The sequence below is a fragment of the Giraffa tippelskirchi genome, chromosome 12 (assembly GCF_054371585.1).
Source record: "Giraffa tippelskirchi isolate mGirTip1 chromosome 12, T2T-mGirTip1v1.2.pri, whole genome shotgun sequence".
NCBI classification, from domain to species: domain Eukaryota; kingdom Metazoa; phylum Chordata; class Mammalia; order Artiodactyla; family Giraffidae; genus Giraffa; species Giraffa tippelskirchi.
The window spans coordinates 106,349,104-106,369,926 of record NC_137286.1 but is presented as its reverse complement, the minus strand read 5'-3'; the positions used below and the strand labels follow the sequence as shown (position 1 = coordinate 106,369,926).

Sequence of the window (20,823 nt, the reverse complement as noted above, 5' to 3'; positions counted from 1 at the left end):
GTGTTCTGCTCCTCCTGAGAAAACTTCTGTGACTGGACTGAGACATTCCCGCCTGGTCTGTGGAAGCCAGAGAACCAGCCTTCCCCCACACCAGGGAGGGACCCAGGGGAAAGGCTACAGTGGGTGAGAGAGCATGGGCCCCCGGGACAGGCCCGGCAGGACAGCTCCCCGCCTTCCAGAACGGTCCCCCCCCCGAAGGACAGGCGCCGCCCCCCCCCATCCCCCACCCCAGCACTGCTGGCAGGATGAGTTTCCGGGGAAGAGGGCCAGAGGAGGGAGAGGAACCATGGACTGTCCTCAGACCAGATGAGGGCACACAGCCGGCTCTTCAAGGACAGCAGGATGTGGGCAGACAGTGGAGAAAAGGTATTCTTGGCTGGTAGTCAGTCAGAGCAGGGGGAACCACAGACCAGTCAACTGTCCTGAACCTTCTATTCTCTTCACATGTCCCTGTGTCCACAAATGAGCATGACAACACCTGTAGTCTCAGGTGCACAGGCTCAGCTATGCCCCTAGAATCTTGGTGGCCTGCAGTCTGCTCCAGGGAGCAGGATCAGGCCAATGCCAGCCCCCAGACTCAGCTGCAGTTCCAACATGTGAGCAAACAGCCTGGATGCTCAACCCCAGCGACACAGCTGGACAGCCCAGAGGATCATAATAAGTAATAAACTACGGTTGTTCTTCAGCCGCTAAAACTTCTGGGATGGTTTGTTACATAACAGTAGATAATGGGTAACTACTTTAACTGCAGGTATAACCTGAAAAATATGTCCACCTATTAATTTTACCTCAACTCTGAATGGCTGGGTTTGCTAAATAAACTCCATTTGTTAAGTTCAGTTTTATGGAAAGTTAAATTTACAGATATTTAAGATAATCACTAAACAGAGATTTAACAAAACACCAAGAAATAATATTTCACCAGAAAATGAGAACATTATCGCAGTATTGATTACTGGTGTGATGAGTGAAGCTTAAGAACCTTAAAAATGTATTTTTATTCCAGTATATCCCATAGATTATTCCAGTTGTCCTGTTAGGAGGCTGATAACAAAGCACCAACTTTACTTCTATTTGTCATAATCTGGCTGCACAGTCAGCAGGAAGTATTGCTTTCTATGTCATCTTGCAACTTCACAGTCCCTCAAATAAGAATTTTGGTTGGATTCATATTTAACTACAAAACTATTCTTATATCTCCATGATTTGTTCTTAAAGAAGCACTACACTCTTGTATACGGTTGTTATGGTAACTTAGGTCCAACCTCTTTTGAAGAAAAACACATCTATTTTATTTTTTTCAGTAATGAATTCATGTGGAATTTGAATTCATTCTTGTTGGGAACTCTGGTTTTCATGACGCAGATTCAGTCTGTCTCAGCCTACAGTGCTGGAGGAAGAACTGGGAGGCGACGGGCCAGTGTGTGAATAGCAGGACCCCAGGCCCAGGGCGCACATGTGGGCGGCAGGGGATGGGGAGACAGGTCCCGTGGTGGGGGACCGCCTGACGAGCAGGGAAGAGTCTGCACCGGGAGACGGGGGCAGCCGGCAGAGCAGAAGCACCACTGCAGGTTTCATCACCGGTGACTAGCCGGTGTCAGCTCCTGGGACTCAGCGGGCTGAGTGTGGGGGAAGACTCTCCCGGGCTACAACTACTGCTGTCCAGTCCTGCCATTCAGACGTCTCCCTGCAAAGAGCACACAGGCCTCCTCACCAAGCATCCTTGTCACAGACCTTCGAGCTCCAGTCTGCACTTTTTAAATGAGCAGCTGCTGTGTCTCATGTGTGTCCACAACAGCCCCTGTGCAGCCATGGTCCCACTGTGCAGGGGACATCAGCCCACGGGCGACCAGGGGCAGGGATGTCAGGATGAAGATGTCATACAGATGCTTCCTTCCCTCCATCAAGACGGGCTTCCAGAGCCTTGCATGTGTGGGGGCTCCCGCTGCGAGTCAGTACATGTGTCCTTCTCTTGATCTATGGATACACATGACACATGTGCTCTGCTGTGCGTGACCTGGCTGCACAGATGCTCCTTGTCTCAGGGAAGCTGTGATCTCTGGCTGGTCCTGTGCCCACAGGTGGCGGACTGAACCCTGGACAGTAACTGGTTATCCACGGCACAGCATGGATGTTTTCTATAAGAAAACAACCGAGTGACCCCACATGGGGCAGTCTATACACCAGGAGGCTTGACCTAGGCCAAGAGTTTCAAAATACGGGCCACTGTGGAGTTAACAGAGTTCCAAAGACGACAGAACATTCCATTTATTAACACCTGCCGAAGCTCCACAAGAAAATGTTCCAGTCAAACTTTCTACTAGCACTGCTCCCACTTTAAGATGCCCTGAGAAAGTGCCATTAACAGCCCTGCTGGAGAGTGCATGGAGAGGCTGTTGGCAAGTTTGTAAGAACTCAGCAGGATGCCAGTGGAGTGAAGGCGTGCAGAGGGCCCTGTACCTAAGCCCTGTCCTGCCTGCCAGTCACCCCGAGAAATGAGCGCCGCCAGCCAAGTGTCAAAGATGGAAAAGGTGAGAGTAAGATGGATGACTGCAGCCATGAAATTAAAAGATGCTTGCTCCCTGGAAGGAAAGCTATAACAAACCTAGACAATGTATTAAAAAGCAGAGACATCACTTTGCCAACAAAGGTCCATATAAGTCAAAGTTATCTATGGTTTTTCCAGTAATTATGTACATATGTGAGAGCTGGACCATAAAGGCGGCCAAGTGGCAAAGAATTGATGCCTTTGAATTGTACTGGAGAAGACTCTTGAGAGTCCCTTGGACAGCAAGGAGACCCAGTCAGTCAATCCTAAAGGAAATCAACCCTGAATATTCATTGGAAGGACTGATGCTGAAGCTGAAGCTCCAACACTTTGGCCACCTGATGCAAAGAACTGACTCACTGGAAAAGACCCTGATGCTAGGAAAGGAGAAGGAGGAGAAAAAGAGGGCAGCAGATTAGATGGTTGGATGTCATCACCAACTCAATGAACATAAGTCTGAGCAAACTCTAGGAGATAGTGAAGGACAGGGAAGCCTGGTGTGCTGCAGTCCACGTGGTAGCAGAGTCAGACATGACTTAGTGACTGAACAACAAGAGAGCAGATGAGCAATTTACTCAAAATCACGATGACAAGGACGGGGTGGAGGGAGAGGAGCTCGGAGAACTTGTGTCTATTATAGAGCAACTGATGCCAGCACTGTCATGGTCCCCTCTCCGCTCTGGGTGCTGGGGAAGAGTCCCCACTTGCAGGTTCTCACCACCCACCTGCCCGCCGCCTGGGCCAGTTACAGCAGCTGTGGTGGCAGGTGAAGCCGGCCTGCTCTGGGGCACCACGTCAGTCCCACTGGGACGGGATTAGTCGCTCTGACTTGAAGCCAAAGAATGTTCTCATTTCTTACACTGAGCAATGTGCTCCAGGGAATACTTATTACCTTATAAAAGCAAAAATTAGCGTGTGCTATGATTCTAAAATCTATGCAAAGAGACTGATTTTCTGTAGAAAAGCTCTAAAACAGGCAGGAAAGGTAACAAAAGGCTGTAAGTGACAAAAGACCTGACCTTAGTAAAGGCCATACCAGAATCCTGTCTCACAGATGCCCTTGCAAGTTGTGTTGGAATGTTCTGTTTATTTACTCTTTGAAATGTCCCTTTCCTTGTCCTTCCACTAAATGTAAACAGATCATTTTAAAGTTAAATAAGGAAGTGGGATTAAAATGCTAAATAATTTAGAGGAAAAAACAGATAAGAGAAAACAACTATTTTTTAGTCTTCACCACAAGGAATCTTAACCACTGGACTTCCAGGGAAGGTGGTGTCTGTGACACAGCCACCCGTCGCTGATGGATGCAGAGGCCTGCCAACCTTTGGAGCCCAATGGGCAGCCTGCAGCACACGGATGCTGGGGCAGCAGCCAGAGGAGAGAGGCTGGCAGGTAGAGCGCCGGCCAGCACCCCCATGTGGGATACATGGGGCTCCAGTGCTGCGGTGTGAGCGCCCCACTCCCTCGGCCAGCACTGCCGTGAAGCGTGCTTCTGAAAGAAAAGCATTCGCTGGACACTTTCTCAAGTCACCTGCCAGGAAGGCTTTCCGGCAGAGTGAGAGGCTGAGATCCCCGGCAACAAAGCACTTCCACCCCTGGGGCAGAGAGGCACGAGCCCGGCAGTAACACGAACGCTGCTGGCTCCAGGGACCCCACATTACTGCGCTGAGCCCGAAGGTCGGTCCCATTGGAGCAGCAGACCAGACATTACCAGACCAATGAAGGAAGAGTGTATTACTCCAGAAAAAAAAAAGAATGTCTGCTGAGTGGCTTTACAGATTCAATCAAATGAAATCTCCTTTCTCAGAAATTCACAAATAACACTTAATATTCTTTTTCTATCTAAACAACCTAAACAAAGATCCAATCTGTTTTATGACAATTTAGTTTTGAAAAAAAGGTAGTGAAAATGTAATTTTCGGTTTCAAAATCAGGGTTTCTCTCTCCATTTCTGAGGAATGTGGAGCCTCCAGGAGTTACAGATGGCCTGTCATCCTCCAGGCAGAAAAGGCTAGCAGTTTATTCACAGCGCACGGCAGTTTTGTCTTCACTCTCACAATTTCATAAGAACAACACTTAACCTTATTTACATGTGATCTGACTCTGCACTGTTATCAGAGCCCACAAAACCAATTATTCCACTCATTCAAGGATCCTGCTCTGTAATTGGAAAAACATCTCACTAAAAATGCCTGAGTGCTGTCTGCAGGCGACACCTTCCCATCAGAAGATAACTGCCTTCTTCACAGGAGCCACAAGGGGCTTGAGGAAGAGTCACCCCTCAAGTAGCCTCCCTCCTCTGGACCGCCTCATTCACACAGGATCCCCCACTCCCAGGCTAGCGCATATGTACACAGACACATCAGAAAAGTCTCTGAGGGACTTCCCTGGTGGTCCAATTGTTAAGAGTCTGTCTTGCAGTGCAGAGGACACTGGTTCGATCCCTGGTCCAGGAAGATCCCACAGGCAGCAGAGCAACTAAGTCCATGTGCCACATATACTTGAGCCTATGCTCCAGAGTCCCTAAGCCACAACTGTCATGCCCATGTGTCACAACTACTGAAACCCACATGCTCTAGAGAAACCACTGCATGAGATGCCCATGTACCCACAACGAAGAGTCGCCCGGGCTCGCTGCAACTAGAGAAAGCCTGCACACGGCAATAAACACCAAGCACAGCCAAAAATAGATAAATAAATAAAAATTATTTTAGGAAAAAGGTCTCTGAAACCTTAAACACTCCCTCAACTTGTCAGGTGTCTGTAGAACCGTGTAGCATCCAACAAGAAGGTGAGCAGTCAGTGTTATGTGGCAGCCTGGATAAGCGCGGAGTTTGGGGGAAAATGGATATATGTACACATATGGCTGAGTCCCTTTGCTGTCCACCTGAAACTATCACAACATTAACCAGCTATACCCCAATACAAAATGTTTTTGGTACTAAAAAAAAATAAATTTTATAAGTGAGTCACTGTCCTGATACCGTCACCCAGGTGCCTGAGTGGGACAGCCTGCTCCACACCAACTCTCCCAGGAAGCTACTTTCGTGCCTCTGTTTTGTTTTTAACTATTTGTTTTTACCTATTTTGCTGCATTGGTTCTTGAGCTGCGGCACTGGGATCTTTCAGTTGCGGCATGCGTCTGTTTTCGCCCTGTGTGTGAACTCTTAGCAGCTGCACACAGGGCTCAGTGCCCCAGGAGGGACGGAACCAAGGCCCCTGCACTGGGAGCGGGGAGTCTCAGCCCCGGGCCTCCAAGGAAGTCCCAAAGTCCCTGCCTGGCCGCCTGGCCCGGGTGCGGCCCGCTGTGTTCTGGGGACAGATCAGGAGATTCAGCCTCCCGACAAGAGGCAGATCCCATCTGAGTACCTCCTGGGGCCGGCGGGCGTCCCCCGCAGGCGTAGAGGAATCGCACGTTTAGAAAAACAAAAGGGTGCAGTCTTTTTGCTTGAATTTCTGAATATTTTAAATCTCTCAAAAAACTAAGCTTTGTTGCTTTCTCATCGGCTCATCTGTCTAGGGGTCCAGGGCCGTGGGTTTCTCGTGAGCGGTGCCCTCACTCCGTCCCCGCCTCTCCATCACAACAGCTCCATTTGGACCTGCGGGCGGGTGGTCCTCCGTCCACAGGCCGCTGACCCGCGTGGTCCCAGGGGCCTCCGGGCCGCGCTCCCACCTGCCCGCCGCCCTCCCCACGTGCCGTCCCGCAGCGGAGGCAACAGCCCGGCGCCCCTCACACGGCAGGGCGGAGTGGGGGGGTGCCGCTCTGGAGGCGCGGCCCGGGCTCGGCCCCACACACCCCTGGTCTTCGACTCAGAGGAGCCACCTCACCAGGTGACTCTGCGGTGCCCCTCAGCCCTCCTCCGCCCAGGACCCCACACCCCACAGCAGCGACTGCACGCAGGCAGCTAGCACCCCCTCTCTGGTGCCGCCTCGGGGAGTCACCGACACGACAGCAGACCACAGGGCCTCGCTGCGTCCACAAGGGGACATTCCGGGAGAAAAACACAAGGCTCTGCTTTCAGAGAGGCAGTGACCTCTTCTGGGACACATCATTTTGACCACGTATTAAAAAACAAGTGATAAAACACTTGTGGTAAGTAATAAAACATCAAGTCCCCTCTTGACTCTTCAGCTGGGTACTTTGCCAATGGCTGCCCTTTGGTATTCCTCCCACCTGGGCATCCTTTTTTTTCTTTCTTAATTGGAGTATCCTTGATTTATAATGTCCTCAGTTTTAGGTGTACAGCAAAGTGATTCAATTATACATATACCTGTATTATTCTTTTTCAGATTTTCTCACATAGGTTATCACAGGATATTGAGTAGAGTTCCTTGTGCTATATGGTAAGTCCTATTTTACTTTATAGGTAAAAATGGTTACCTATTTTACATATTAGTATGTATATGTTACAAACTCCTGATTTATCCCTCCCCCCACGTTTCACCTTTGGTAACTATAAGGTTGTTTTTGATATCTTTAAGACTCTATTTTATAAATAAATTCATTTGTATCTTTTTAAAAAATCCGATTCCACATATCTTTCTCTGACTTGCTTCACTTAATATGACAATCTCTAAGTTGCATCCATGTTGCTCCAAATAGCATTATTTCATTGTTTATGGCAGACATATATGCCATGGTGTGTGTATACACACACCACATCTTCTTTATCCATTCATTCACTGACGTACATTTAGGTTGCTGCCATGTCATGGCTATTGTAAACAATGTTGCTCTGAACACGGAGGTGCATATTCCTTTCTGAACTAGAGTTTTTATATTTTCTGGATTTATGCCCAGGAGTGGGATTGCTGGGTCGTGCAGTAACTCTATGTTTAGTTTTTTTAAGAAACCTCCATCCTGTTCTTCATAGTGGCTGCACCAGTTTACATTCCCACCAACAGTGTAGGAGGATTCTGTTTTCTCCATACCCTCTCGAGCATTTATTTGCAGCCTTTCTGATAATGGCCATTCTGACCTCTGTGAGGGGGTACCTCACTGTAGGTTTGATTTGCATTTCTCTATTAATTACTGATGTTGAGCATCCTTTCATGTGCCTTAGGAATCTTTTTTAAAATTCTTTTCCCCCGTTTTGGCCGCATCTCACAGCATGTTGGATCTCAGCTCCCCAACTAGTGATTAAAGCCACACCTCCTCCCTGGAGGAAGTAGGGGAGTCTAAACCACTGGACCACCAGGGAAGTCCCCAGATAATAACTTTTGAACCAGATTTCTCTGAAAGCAAATGTACCCTCTGACCAGGCCAGGAAAAAGTCTGAGTTGGAAGGTCAGAATGAAGGCAGGGTTGTTTTAAGTCATAAAGTAACACTATACACCAAACTGATGGATTATTTCAGGAGCATTAAAATGGCAGTCCTTTCTGCTAGCAATTAACATAAATTAAATGCTGATGGGAACTTACGGGTACCCCAATACTTCATTTTACTATATTTGTGTTTTAATGTATTGGAAACAGTACCCACTTCATTATTTCCTGCACTGCAATCATCACTAATGGATTTTACCACAATGAGATCCCATCTGAATTCTGGATCATCTGCCTGATTTGTTTCTTTATATCACAACTGCAACAACAGCTCTTTTGTTTGTAAGTGACTTACAGTAGGTTTTCAGCTCTGCAGTCAGGCTGAGTCTCTGCACTCTCACCCACTATTTCCCCAGGATGGCTGGCTCCTTCTGACCATCACAACCATCTTACCTGTCTGTCAGGGGGCAGCAGCTGGCAGCGGCTCTCGCTTCACATGCTCACAGAGAGAATGGTCGCACCTCTGCTGTCACTTGCACTAACCACTCTGCACCCACTGCTCACAGCCCTGGGCTGGAGGGGAGCAGCTCTCAACACAACAAAGCTCATCACCCACAGGAGGGTCCCTGCACCCACAGGAGAGTTCCTGCATGGCCCAGAGGCTCCAGAAAGCCTGCAAGCAGCACCACTAGTCTCACAAACAGATCATCTGAGAAATGTAAGTTCTCTGGTAAGAAACTACAAGAGGGTTGACGGAGCTTTTAGAAGTAATAGGGGGAGTTGTTTCTTTTCTCCCAGGTCCCGGGACTCTGAGGCCAGGAGTGCATAATTAGGTTATTTCTTAGGAACTGAAGGTGCTCAAGCCCTCCTGAGGTGCCCCGAGCATGAACCCTGCTCAGTCCCCAAGGAGAAGTGCCTGGCTTGTGTCCTCGTTCACACAGCTCTGACTTCCACACAACAGGTGCTGGTAAAGTGCCTGCCTTCAGAAGCCGTTTCATTAGGCAAGTGCATTTTTACTGGTTATGTGTCACTGATAACCCCATGCACAGCTCAGCATAGCTAAGTGCATGGTTCCCATGTGTGTTTACGTGTATTTGGTGCCTCCTCCCTGATAGCTCAGTTGGTAAAGAATCCACCTACAAAGCAGGAGACCTCAGTTCAATTCCTGGGTTGGGAAGATCCCCTGCAGAAGGGATAGGCTACGCACTCCAGGATTCTTGGGCTTCCCTTGTAGCTCAGCTGGTAAAGAATCTACCTGCAATGTGGGAGACCTGGGTTCGATTGCTGGTTGGGAAGATCCCCTGGAGAAGGGAAAGGCTACCCACAGTATTCTGGCCTGGAGAATTCCATGGGCTGTATAGTCCATGGGGTCACAAAGAGTCGGACACGAATGAGCGACTTTCACTCTCACACCACTAACTGGAGACATCACACTGTGCTGCACCATTCTGATTATTTCTGAAGCTTTTTATTCTAGTCTTTCTCCTTTCTTTAATATAGTTACATCTCCTCTAACAGCGTACATGCTATCTTTTAAAACAGGAGGAAAAAGAGTCAAAGAGCCAGTTCATGCTAATCAAACTTCCCCCCGAGTTAAAAAACGCACAAACCAAAAACAAGTTAAAGGAAGCCTGTCTCCTTCCCATGACAGCCCAGAATAAGCCAAATAAACTTTAAAAAGGGCTACGTGGGAAAGCCTGCCAGTCCTCCCAGGGGCACCCTTCGGGGAGAGCTCAGATCTCTGGATCATTCTGGAGAAGGAAAGTGGCTCACAGGACGGTTTCGGGGAGAAGGGGGCTTGTAGCCCAGACAGCCCTCTCCAGGGACGTCTGCATGGCTCCTTTGCACCCCAATGGGCTATCCCTGGGCCAGCCCACAGGCAGCCTCTGGGGCCTGTACCCACCTGGTCACAGCCTGCATCCACCAGCTCCTGCAGCATCTGTCGGTTCACTTCTGTGGCAGCCGAGGTGCCCGACTCGTTAGCAAAGGGAAGCAAGGAGTATCTGATCTCCCGCAGGGCTTTCTGGTATGGCCCGAACTTTGGGGCACTCCTCATCTGCTGCTGCCGGGCTGTGTCCTTGCCCCCCAGGACCTTGGCGTCCAGGGTGGCGTCACTGCCCGGTCCCGCAGGCGGCTGCTTCAGCCCCTCCCGGATCTCCTGCAGCCGCTGCCGGCTGTTCCCCGAGTACGTGGTGGCGGGGAAGGTCTTTGGCCGCATGGTCGGCCCAGGTTCCTCTGACCATAAATACAATCTTCTTAAAGCGTTTTATTGTTTAAGAGACAAGACCAACAGTATCTGTTAGCTGTAAACACACTTTCACAACAGTTTTCTTTTGAAAGTGTCCTTTCCTTCCATTTTTGTAGTTCCTGCAGAGAACCGAACATTTTCCAGAGTCTTCATTTTGAAGATCATCTCCACCTGAAAAGGAAAATCAGAATGTGTTCATTGGTGTTTCCCACATAATGTTAGCAGTACTTTTTGGTGGCGGTTTAGTCGCTAAGCTGTGTTCAACTCTTGCGACCCCATAGACTGTAGCCCGCCAGGCTCCTCGGTCAGTGGGATTTTCCAGGCAAGAATACTGGAGTGGGTTGCCATTTCCTTCTCCAGGGGATCTTCCTGACCCAGGAATTAAACCCAGGTCTCCTGCATTGCAGGCAGATTCTTTACCGACTGAGCTATGAGGGAAGCCCCTTACCAGCATTGCTGGTGTTTCCCACAGAATGTTAGCAGTACTTTTTAGGAATGGACAAACTCAACAACAAAAAAATCGAACAACCTAATCAAAAAATGGGCAGAAGACCTAAACAGACATTTCTCTAAAGAAGACATACAGATGGTCAACAGGCACATGTCAAGATGCTCAACATCACTAATTATTGGAGAAATGCAAATCAAAACCACAATGAGGTATCACCTCACATTGGTCAGAATGGCCAACATCAAAATGTCTACAAATAACAAATGCTAGAGAGGGTATGGAGAAAAGGGAACGCTCCTACTCTGTTGATGGGAATGTAAATTGATACAGCCACTGTGCAGAATTGTACGGAGGTTCCCAGGAAAACTAAAAATAGAGTTAACACAGGATCCAGCAATCCCACTCCTGGGCATGTATCTGGAGAAAACTCTACTTCAAAACGATACATGCGCCCCTATGTTCATAGCAGCACTATTTATTAATACAACAGCCAGAATATGGCAGCAGCCTCAATGTCCGTCAACTGATGAGTGGATAAAGATGTGGTACACATACTCAATGAAATACTACTCAGCCATTAAAAAGAATGAAATGCCATTTGCAGCAACATGGATGGACTTAAAGAGATTATCATACTAAGTGAAGTAAGTCAAACAGAGAAAGACTAATACCATATGACATCACTTTTATGTGGAATCTAAAATATGATACAAAAGAGCCTATCTATGAAGCAAAAATAGACTCACAGGCATAGACAACAGACTTGTGGTTGCCACGGGGGAAAGTTGGGAGGGGGAGGGTCAGATTAGGAGTTTGGGGTTAGCAGATACAGGCTATTATATAGAGAATGGATAAGATCCTAATGTATAGTACAGGGAACTATATTCAATATCCTGCAATAAGCCACAATGAAAAAGAATATGAAAAATAGTGTATATACGTGCATAATTGAGTCACTTTACTAAAGATTCAAAATTAACACTGTAAATCAGCTGGGCTTCAATGTTAAAAAAATGAGTTTTTGATGACAACGTTTAAAAAGTTAAAGTATCTTTCTTTTTAAAGAAAGAAAAGCTCAGACGGGGAAAGGCTGACACCATTAGAGTCTGTGTGAACATGTGCCTGCAGCCTGATGCAGGCTGCACAGCTCTGAGGACCTGGTTCTTCCTCCAGCAGGAGCGTGGCAAGCCTGCCCTGTGTCCAGGGACAACCCCCTCCCACCTGCTCACCACCTGAACCCCAGGGTTCCCAGCTGTAAACCCCTCCAGAGCAGAGGGCCCCTCACCCACCCAACCTCGGAGACCCTGCTGTTCACCCCCAGCCTCCCCTCCCCAGGCGCCAGCACCTGAACTGTGAGAACTGAGGGTGGGAGCCACTGCCCACTGCCTGGAACTGCCTGGGTCTGTGCCCTCTCCTGGGCTGGAGCTGAAACCTGCCCCCTGCGGGTCTCAGGAGAGCACTCAGCAGGGGCTGTGCCCCTTCTCTGAGGCTTCAGATGCAACATTTCTGATGTTTACACAAAACCACTGTAAAAAGCTGCACAACTGTGCTAAACTACTCAGCCAGAAAAAGTAGTAAAGCTCTGACACAAGCTGGTGTTCAGTCACTAAGTCGTGTTGGAGTCTTTGCGACCCCATGGACTATAACCCACCAGGCTCCTCTGTCCGTGGGATTTTTCAGGCAAGCATACTGGAGTGGGTCACCGCTTCCTTCTCCACGGGATCTTCCCGACCCAGGGATTGAACCCGCGGCTCCAGGATTGCAGGCGGGTTCTTTACTGCTGAGCCGCCAGGGAAGCCAACAGGCTACAATGTGGATGAACCTTGAGGACATTACGTTGGGTGAAGCAAGCCAGACACAGAAGGAGAACACCATGTGACTCTGATGAGGCAAATCCAGAGACAAGGTAGACTGTAGTTACCAGGGCTGGGCTGAGGAGGTTATTACTTAACGGGTACAGAGCTTCTGTTTGGGACACTGAAAAAGTCCGGACTGTGGCAGTGACTGCAGCGACAGTGTGCATGTATTTACTGCCACTGAACTGTACACTCAGGAATGGTTAAAATGATAAGCATTACGCCAACTCATCTAATGTTCATATCCAGCGGGCCAGGGTCTGACCATGCTCCCCCTCCAAACACAGCTGTGCTGGGAAAAGCTGGACCTCAGCACTGGTGCTGACACAAGTGCACCCCACTCACAGACGGAGGTCTGAACCGCCTGGTACCCCTCCACCCCACACGGAAACACAATGGGGAGCGGCTGCCCAAGGCCACACACCCCCAGAAACTTTTGAGTGCCTGTAGGTCCCACAAACATTTCAATTATAAAGCCAAGCAGTGCAGGAGAGACCAGACATGTTTGCATTTACACATGAGCTAAGAAACACTGGGGGGAGGGGGGGTGCCCCTGAACGGAATCCAGGTCAGACCTAGTGGTGTCTGTCCTTTCTTTTCCTCCCCCTCAGCATTTCATTATGAAGATTTTCAAACATACAGAAAAGGTGACAGTTATTCAGTGACAGCCCCTCAACCTGCACCTGGGAAAGCTCCTTGCGCAGAGGGGGTGGGAGCACCTCCCCCCACGCTCTCCTAGGCACACCTGGATTCCTTGGTGATGGTGCCAGACACCTACGGGCAGGCCTGTCCCGCCTGAATCACTAGGAAGGATGAAACTTTCCTTCAGTCTCACAAAGAATCCAAGTATTTTCTCAGCTTGAGACCTTGTATTTTAGACTTTAGTTTGACAACAGTTGATTTCATGGCAAAATTATGAACTTCTGAAAGCATTTTTCATGAGACTACTCATCAGTCAAATTACGACTGCAGCTGGAAACGAGTCCCTCTGACACACTATGGTATCATTTTAATAAGCTCTCTCATCCAGAATTTCAAAAGGCCCTAAGGGCCCTATGACCTAAGGTCTCAAGGGTCTTAAAAAAAATGAGGGTGGGCCTCCCTGGTGGCTCAGTGGTAAAGAATCTGCCTGCCAATGCAGAAGACACGGACGGGTTCAATTCCTGGTCTGGGAAGATCCCACATGCCATGGAGCAACTAAACCGGTGCGCCACAACTATTGAGCCTGTGCTCTAGAGCCCGGGAATCGCAACTACTGAGTCCATGTGCTGTAACTACCGACACCTTATGCCTAGAGCTTGTGTTCCGTGACAAGAGAAGCCACCCGCACACCTAATGTGTAGCCCCGACTCCCCATAACTAGAGAGAAAACCTGCACGGCGCCAAAGACACATCACAGCCAAAAATAAATTAATAAAATTATACAGGCTTCCCAGGGGGCACTAGTGGTAAAGAATCGGCCTGCCAATGCAGGAGACATGAGACGAGGGTTCAATCCCTGGGTCAGGAAGATCCCCTGGAAGAGGGCATGGCAACCCACTCCAGTATTCCTGCCTGGAGAATCCCATGGACAGAGGAGCGTGGTGGGTACAGTCCACGGGGTCGGAACAGTTGCACACAGTTGAAGCGACTTAGCATACATGCATACACGGGAAATCCCTGGTGGTGCAGTGGTTAGAATTCTGTGTTTTCACTACTGAGGCCAGAGAACTAAGATCCCACAAGCCACGGTGCGCCAAAAAAAAGGTGGGGTGGGTAGCAAACAAAGCAGTTTAATGTTGGGAATTTCTTAGGTATCATCAACTGACTTAAATATACCTCAAAAGAAACTATAAGACACTGGAATTTTAAAGTTGCAATACACCTCACAAAACAAAACTCATTTTCAAATCTGGAGCTGAGACGACAGCTAAGGCCTATCCCGAGTACAGGCGGCTCCACTAAAAACAATACGAGAGCAGCATTTTAAGCAAACCTTAATGTGGCCCTATCAAACTCAATTCTAGTCCTTCAACCAATCCTGGAAAATGTTATCAGATGTTCAAGAATTTTTATTCTAATTCCTTCAAGTGCTTCACAACCTCACTGGCTGCCAAAACACATTCAGCACCGACCAGGGGACCAATGAAACACACGTCCTGTGGGACCCACGCGAATGACGTACGGCATTTTTTTAAACAGTATTTCTTGGACCTAAAATTCCAGTTATTATTTAAATCGTATCTTTACTATAATTAACTAGCAAAGCTGAAACGAGATCAGGCAGCCTGGCCAGGCCTCCAGCCAGGTGCTGAACGCCAGAATCATAAACCACCACGCTAATGGCCGACTCCAGGGCTGCCCTGGCCAGGAAACCCCATGCCAGGGCCACCTCTCACCGGGAGGGGCCCTGAGAACATCCTTCCAATCAAGGGCGCAATCACAAGGTTTCAGAGGGCACAGAGGTCTTCCACATATGCCAAATGCTGTGCTGGACGGTACGTTGGGTTACCCAGGTAGGACAGAGCCTCACCTCCAAATAAGTTTCTGACCCAGGGAAAAGAAACCGCCACATGCCTTATTGGCTTTATACACGACATTGGTATGATATAGATACACAGATACCCATGTATGTGTATACCCACACAGAGACACACACAGTATGACTAACAGCATAAAAACCACGGAGCTATAGAAGTCTGTACCCAAGACCACCACACGGAATGAGCGGGCCGGGGATAAACGTATGATCCGTTCTGTGCAGCACTCCTCACAGCAAGCAACCCAGCAAGTGAGTCTCCTGTGTTCTTTCCACACCCTAGCAGGGCTTCCACTCTTTGAGAAGCCTTGCCTCCTTCCAACACCCTCCCTTCCCAGGGTCAGACACTTCCTGGCCAGGGCTCTGACCACCCGAGCCACTGCCGTGGACAGAGGTGACCGTGACTGTCCCGGGAATCCCAGTGCTCAGGCCTATTCAGAGAAGACCTCTCAGAGAAAGGGTTGTGTCACCAAAGCTGGAAAGGGGAAAGGGCTGACATTGGACAGAGGAAGTGTGAAGCTATTCCTGGAGCCTGGGACTTCCTGTGAAAAGGCTAAAACACAGAAGAGAAAGACGAACAGGGAGATAACTATGGGTGTGGGGAGGGGGAGGTACCCTCTGGGTCAATTTAATGAAAACACAGGAGTAGCACTCCTGTGAAGCAGGACAGGACAGAGTTAATGAGTAAGGAAAAAGCCAGTCCTCAGCACTCCTGCTCAAGATCACCGCCTGGAGGCAGGGAGTCACCACCCCAGAGACCCACTCCATTCAAAAGCCAACTTACATCCTCAGAAAGGTTCTCACCATCCTAACTCCATTTAGAGACTACAGGATCTGCCTGGCACCACAAAATCAGAGCAGTTAATAGTAAATGCAAACCAATGCTACAAAATATGAGTTTTCACTTATCCTGCACAAAAATTCCTATGAAGGTCAAATACTGGCACAAAGACAAAAATTAATTAAGTAAAGAAAAACACCTGTCACTATTAGGTTGACAGATGGCAAGAGATACAAAGTTTTCCTACAGTGAATGGCAAACAGTGAACAATGTCAGAGTCAAATTCCCACCATAATTTTAGCATTGTAACTGTTCTCTGTCTGTCCAAGGGTACCAATCTTTGTTGGCTTTAAAGCAACCAACAGGGAAGTGAGCTGTGAAGCGGGCTACCTACCTTCAGGCTCCAGCAGCCTCCACAGGTGCTACTGTGATAAAACCCAACCCCATCTCCACACAGAGCTGCAGCCACCCGCACACAATGGGGCTGAGGACCCTGGACTGTGGAGGCTGGACGGGGATTACCGAACACTTGGCTTCTTTAAAAAGGAAGGAGATTCAGAGAGTTTTTTTAGAGCGGATTTACAATCAAAGCAAAGTAAATGCAGTGAATTGATCTTCTTTCTTCAAACCCATCATTCTTTTAAAGGTCAGTGAAGAACATTATTCAGAAGTTTCACATTATAATGACCATGAAATAAAATATAAAAGCAGCTTTTCAAAAACTACGTTAATCTGTTTTTTCCAATACAAATCAGAACACCTCCCCCCAAAGTTCCCCAAATCTTTCCTGTGAGTTTACGGGGAATTTATCAGCTTCAACACCTCTCCCCACCCCCAGCCCACACATGCAGTGAGGTTTAGGAGACCAGGGCCGGCTATTTACATCACGATATTCAAAACAACAAGGCATCTTATTGTAAAAACATTCCCCCCACCACCACCAAAGGAAAGTCCCTCCCACCAACCCGGGGATTTACTAAGGAAAGAAAGAAATATGTACAGCTAAGTCAAAACTACTTCAAGTCAGATAAGAGCTGCAGGAACTCTCTACAGTTCAAAAATTCCAAGATTCTAGTAATTCACCTTAATATTTTTTCATGACAGCTTCTGCTCAGATAGTTATTCAATAAACTGCTTGACTTTTTGAGACTTATTAAATGTTCAGCAATTTTAATTTCAAAGGAATGCTGGTATATTCACTAAACAGTGACCAAATTTTATGAGGCTGAATAACAGTGTCTTGTTAATTATAATTTAAAACAGACTTTCTTAAACAGTCTGTGCATTCTTATTTTGAAGATTTTTCTCTTACTGCCTTGTTAATACATTTGCTAAAGAAAAAACTGAAAAGATACAAAGCAGCTTAGTCTCTAGATTGAGCGCTCAAAAATGGTGATCCATTGCAGGGAACGGAGCGTAAATTCAACTGAAAATATGGACCAAAGTCTCCTTAGCACAATTTTCCTAATAATGCGCCAGGAGTTACTTTCTCCATTACTAAGGGAAGGCCTGTCAACTCCTGGGATAAAATTTAAACTGAACACCTGTGTGAACATCACGCATTTTGTGACTTTCCATTCAAGTTTCTTAGTAAAATGTGGCCAAACTTTCCTCTGAAATAGTACGTACTTGCTGAGCACTTTGGGAAGAGAGCTGCCTGGCCACTAACTCTACCTGCCAGGCGCTGGACCCCGCGAGGCCCCGGGCGGGGGCTCCAGCAGGGATTCCAGCCCGGCGAGACCCCAGCCCCGCCGCCCGCGGACCGCACGCCCAACGCACCGGCCGGGCCCGGCCGACGCCCGCGGGCCGGGCAGGTGTGCCACCCAGGCCCCGCCTGCCCCCTCCGGCGCCCCAGGACCGCGAGCCGCTTCGGAACCCGGCCCAGAGCCGGTCGCAGGGGGCTCGGCAGGCCCAGCTCCGGACCAGGTCGGGGTGGGGAAGCTGGTGGGGGAGGGGGCGGCCCGGGGGCGCGGCCCGGCCGGAGCGGGGCGAGGCCTCGGCGGGGGACCACCGCCCGCTGGGCCGAGGGGCGGGGGCCGAGGCGGCCCGACGGCGCGGACACCCCCCGGCCGAGCGTGCGGCCCCGCCCGCCGCCCCGTCCCGTGTCCGGACCCCACCGCTCCGCTCACCTCGCGCCGTCTACACCGTCCGCGGCCGCCTGGCCCGCGGCTCCGGGGCCTCGCGGGGGACGCCGGGCCCGGGGGCGGCCAGCGGGCGGGGACACGGGGCGCCGGCGGGCTGGCGGGCGGGCGGCCCCATCTTCCGGCGCGAGCGCCGCGGCCCAGCGCGCAGCCCGAGCGGGACATTCGCTACATTGTTGGCATTCCTGGGCCGTCACGTGACCGTCGCGTCAGCGCCGCCCCGCCCCACAGTCAGCCCTGTCCCGCCCCCGCCGGCCCCTCCTCCCGCGCGTCAGGCTGCGGACTGTCCGCGAGGGCTCGCCGGCCCGGCTCCGCCCTCCCGCTCAGCCCCCGGGGGGCGCCCCGATCCCGGAACCTGCGCCCCACCTAGCCCCTCACCTGGACGCCGGCCTCCACCCTCACCTACGCTCGGCCCGGGCTGGCCGCCTTCTCTCTTTGTGTGCGGGAAAAGGTCCTTCCCTTGCTCTGTCCTCGACGACAGAGACAGAACTAACTAAAACAAATAGGCTGTAAATAAAATGGACTTTACAATTTATGACTGAGACACCTAATCAAATTTTGGAATTGTTTGCAATAGTGAAAAATCAAGAGGAACCTAAACGTCCAGCAGTGGGGAACAGTGGGGAAATAAAATATGTAAAATCGCTCGGTGAAACGTGAGTGTAGATAGACTTCAAAAATCATTGCAGAGGGGAGAAAAGCGAGGTGCAGAACTATATATGCATTACAACAGCATGTTTATAAATAAACCAAATTTCACAGAACCTAGACTGATCAAGTATTGTATACTCGTACCCACAAGGACTGCAAGACGTACACGCGGAAATCGTGACAACTGTGGCCGGGCAGCAGGGAGGCTGGAAACTGGACTCAGGAGGAAACTGGGGCGTCATTTTTCTCTCCAGTCTTTGTTTCTTTATTTGGAACAAACTGTCCGAATTTTAAAATTTGTTGATTCTTAGTGATTAGATTCAATAATGTATGCTGTTATTATTCTTTGTGCCTTTTTAAAAAGCATCTTTAAAAAATTTTCACATATACAGGAAACAAATTGGAAACAAACCTCCAGATAGAGTCTCTCTTGAGGAAACTGATATAGAATATAGGAGAACAGTTGTGTTTATTGACACAGAGTCAATCATTCTTTTGGGTTTTGTTTTTTTTTGAGGACCTGCCATGAACCATGGATTAAACTAAACACTGTTGGTACCATAGTGAGCAGAACTACTCCATTTACCCACTGGCAGAACCCTCTCGTAGATGGATTCAAGAAACTTAAGTGACAGAACAGCATACAGGATCTAATTTGGTTAAATGATATATGTATTTACATTTAAGCTATATACCTAAAATACACATTATATATATCATGTAAAATATATAACAGTATATATGTGTGTGTGTGTGTGTGTGTATATACATGTATATACACATACATATGTGTGTGTGATTTTAAGTCCAGAAAATTATGCTACCAAATATTGAAAGTGTTAGTCTCTGGACATAACTTTTCGGAGTGACTTTTGTCTTATAATTGCTGATAACTCTACATAGGACAAGTTTAAAAAATCTTTAAATAATCATCCACATAATGCATCCAGTTGAGAAGGGGAGAGAAGAGACAGGAAGCACAATGTCTGCTGAGCACAAAGTCTGTGGCGGTGGCAACCTCGCTGGGCATAAATTTGATTAACATATGTATATACTATGTGTGTATACCAGGTGTTGCCCTACACTTGTGTATCATCTCAGTTAATCCTCTGGCTTAAAACTCAACATTCAAAAAACTAAGATCATGGCATCCAGTCCCATCACTTCATGGCAAATAGATGGGGAACACAATGGAAACAGTGACAGACTTTATTTTCTTGGGCTCCAAAATCACTGCAGATGGTGACTGCAGGCATGAAATTAAAAGACACTTGCTCCTTGGAAGAAAAGCTGTGACCATCTAGACAGCATATTAAAAAGCAGAGACTTTACTTTGCCAACAAAGGTCCGTCTAATCAAAGCTATGGCTTTTCCAGTAGTCATGTATGGATGTGAGAGTTGGACTGTAAAGAAAGCTGAGTGCCAAAGAATTGATGCTTTTGAACTGTGGTGTTAGAGAAGACTCTTGAGAGTCCCTTGGACTGCAAGGAGATCCAACCAGTCTATCCTAAACGAAATCCTGATTATTCACTGGAAGAACTGATGCTGAAGCTGAAAATCCAATATTTTGGCCACCTGATGCGAAGAACTGACTCATTGGAAAAGACCCTGATGCTGGGAAAGATTGAAGGCAGGAGGAGAAAGGGATGACAGAGGATGAGATGGTTGGATGGCATCAACAACTCAATGGACATGAGTTTGAGCAAGCTCCAGGAAATGGTGAAGGACAGGGAAGCCCGGCGTATGGCAGTCCATGGGGTCACAGTCAGACATGACTGAGCAACTGAACAACAACTGTGTTATTAACCCCATTTTATAGAAGACCCTAAAACACAGAGAGCCCAACTAACTCACCAGAGACGAAGAGCTGGGAGTCCAGCCCTGGTGGATCTGACACCAGAGCTTGGAAACACCGAATTATAAGGTGTATTCAGGTAATCTCCAACAGTCATGACCTTTTCACTTCGTCCGAGGAGGCAGGAATGGTCCCTGTGGAATGAGCAGGGGGGCCTGGGGCCAAAGGTGTTTAAGGGGTCCCCCCTGAGGCTGCTGTGCAAAGTGCCCCCCTCCCCCACCCTTTCCCACCTGTGAATGCAAGCAACCTGATTATGACTTAGCCTCTTATACCTTAGTGGCTGGAAAGCAGGCTCTGGTCTCTGAACACAATTTTTGGAAAGAAAAGTCCTCTTTGTAATCTGTGGCAGACATGCAGCAAATCTGCCTAACTAAGAAGAATGTTTTCTATGGGGAGTAGTGAAAAAGCAGAGGAGGGTCAGATTTCGAAAGGCCTAGACAATCAGAAAGAAGATGGGCTACACTGATTTAATTTGATTCATACCCATGTTGTCTGTCTCCTTAATTAG

The 20,823-nt window shown here is 48.5% G+C and overlaps 1 protein-coding gene across 4 annotated transcripts in view; it reads right to left on the bottom strand.

Moving 5' to 3' along the window:
* Positions 1-20,566, bottom strand: part of LATS2 (large tumor suppressor kinase 2) — a 34,624-nt gene extending 14,058 nt beyond the window's left edge. For 2 of the 4 annotated variants that reach the window (XM_081549024.1, XM_081549026.1), the window contains exons 1-2: positions 20,315-20,566; positions 9,718-10,233 (exon numbers count right to left, since the gene is read on the bottom strand). In XM_081549024.1, the coding sequence (XP_081405150.1) occupies positions 9,718-10,032 (315 nt within the window). In that variant the 5' untranslated portion in view covers positions 10,033-10,233; positions 20,315-20,566. Of the gene's footprint in view, positions 1-9,717; positions 10,234-17,797; positions 17,957-20,314 lie in introns of those variants that run through there. The other 2 variants (XM_081549025.1, XM_081549027.1) reach the window with 1 other exon arrangement.
* Positions 20,567-20,823: the final 257 nt, after the last annotated feature.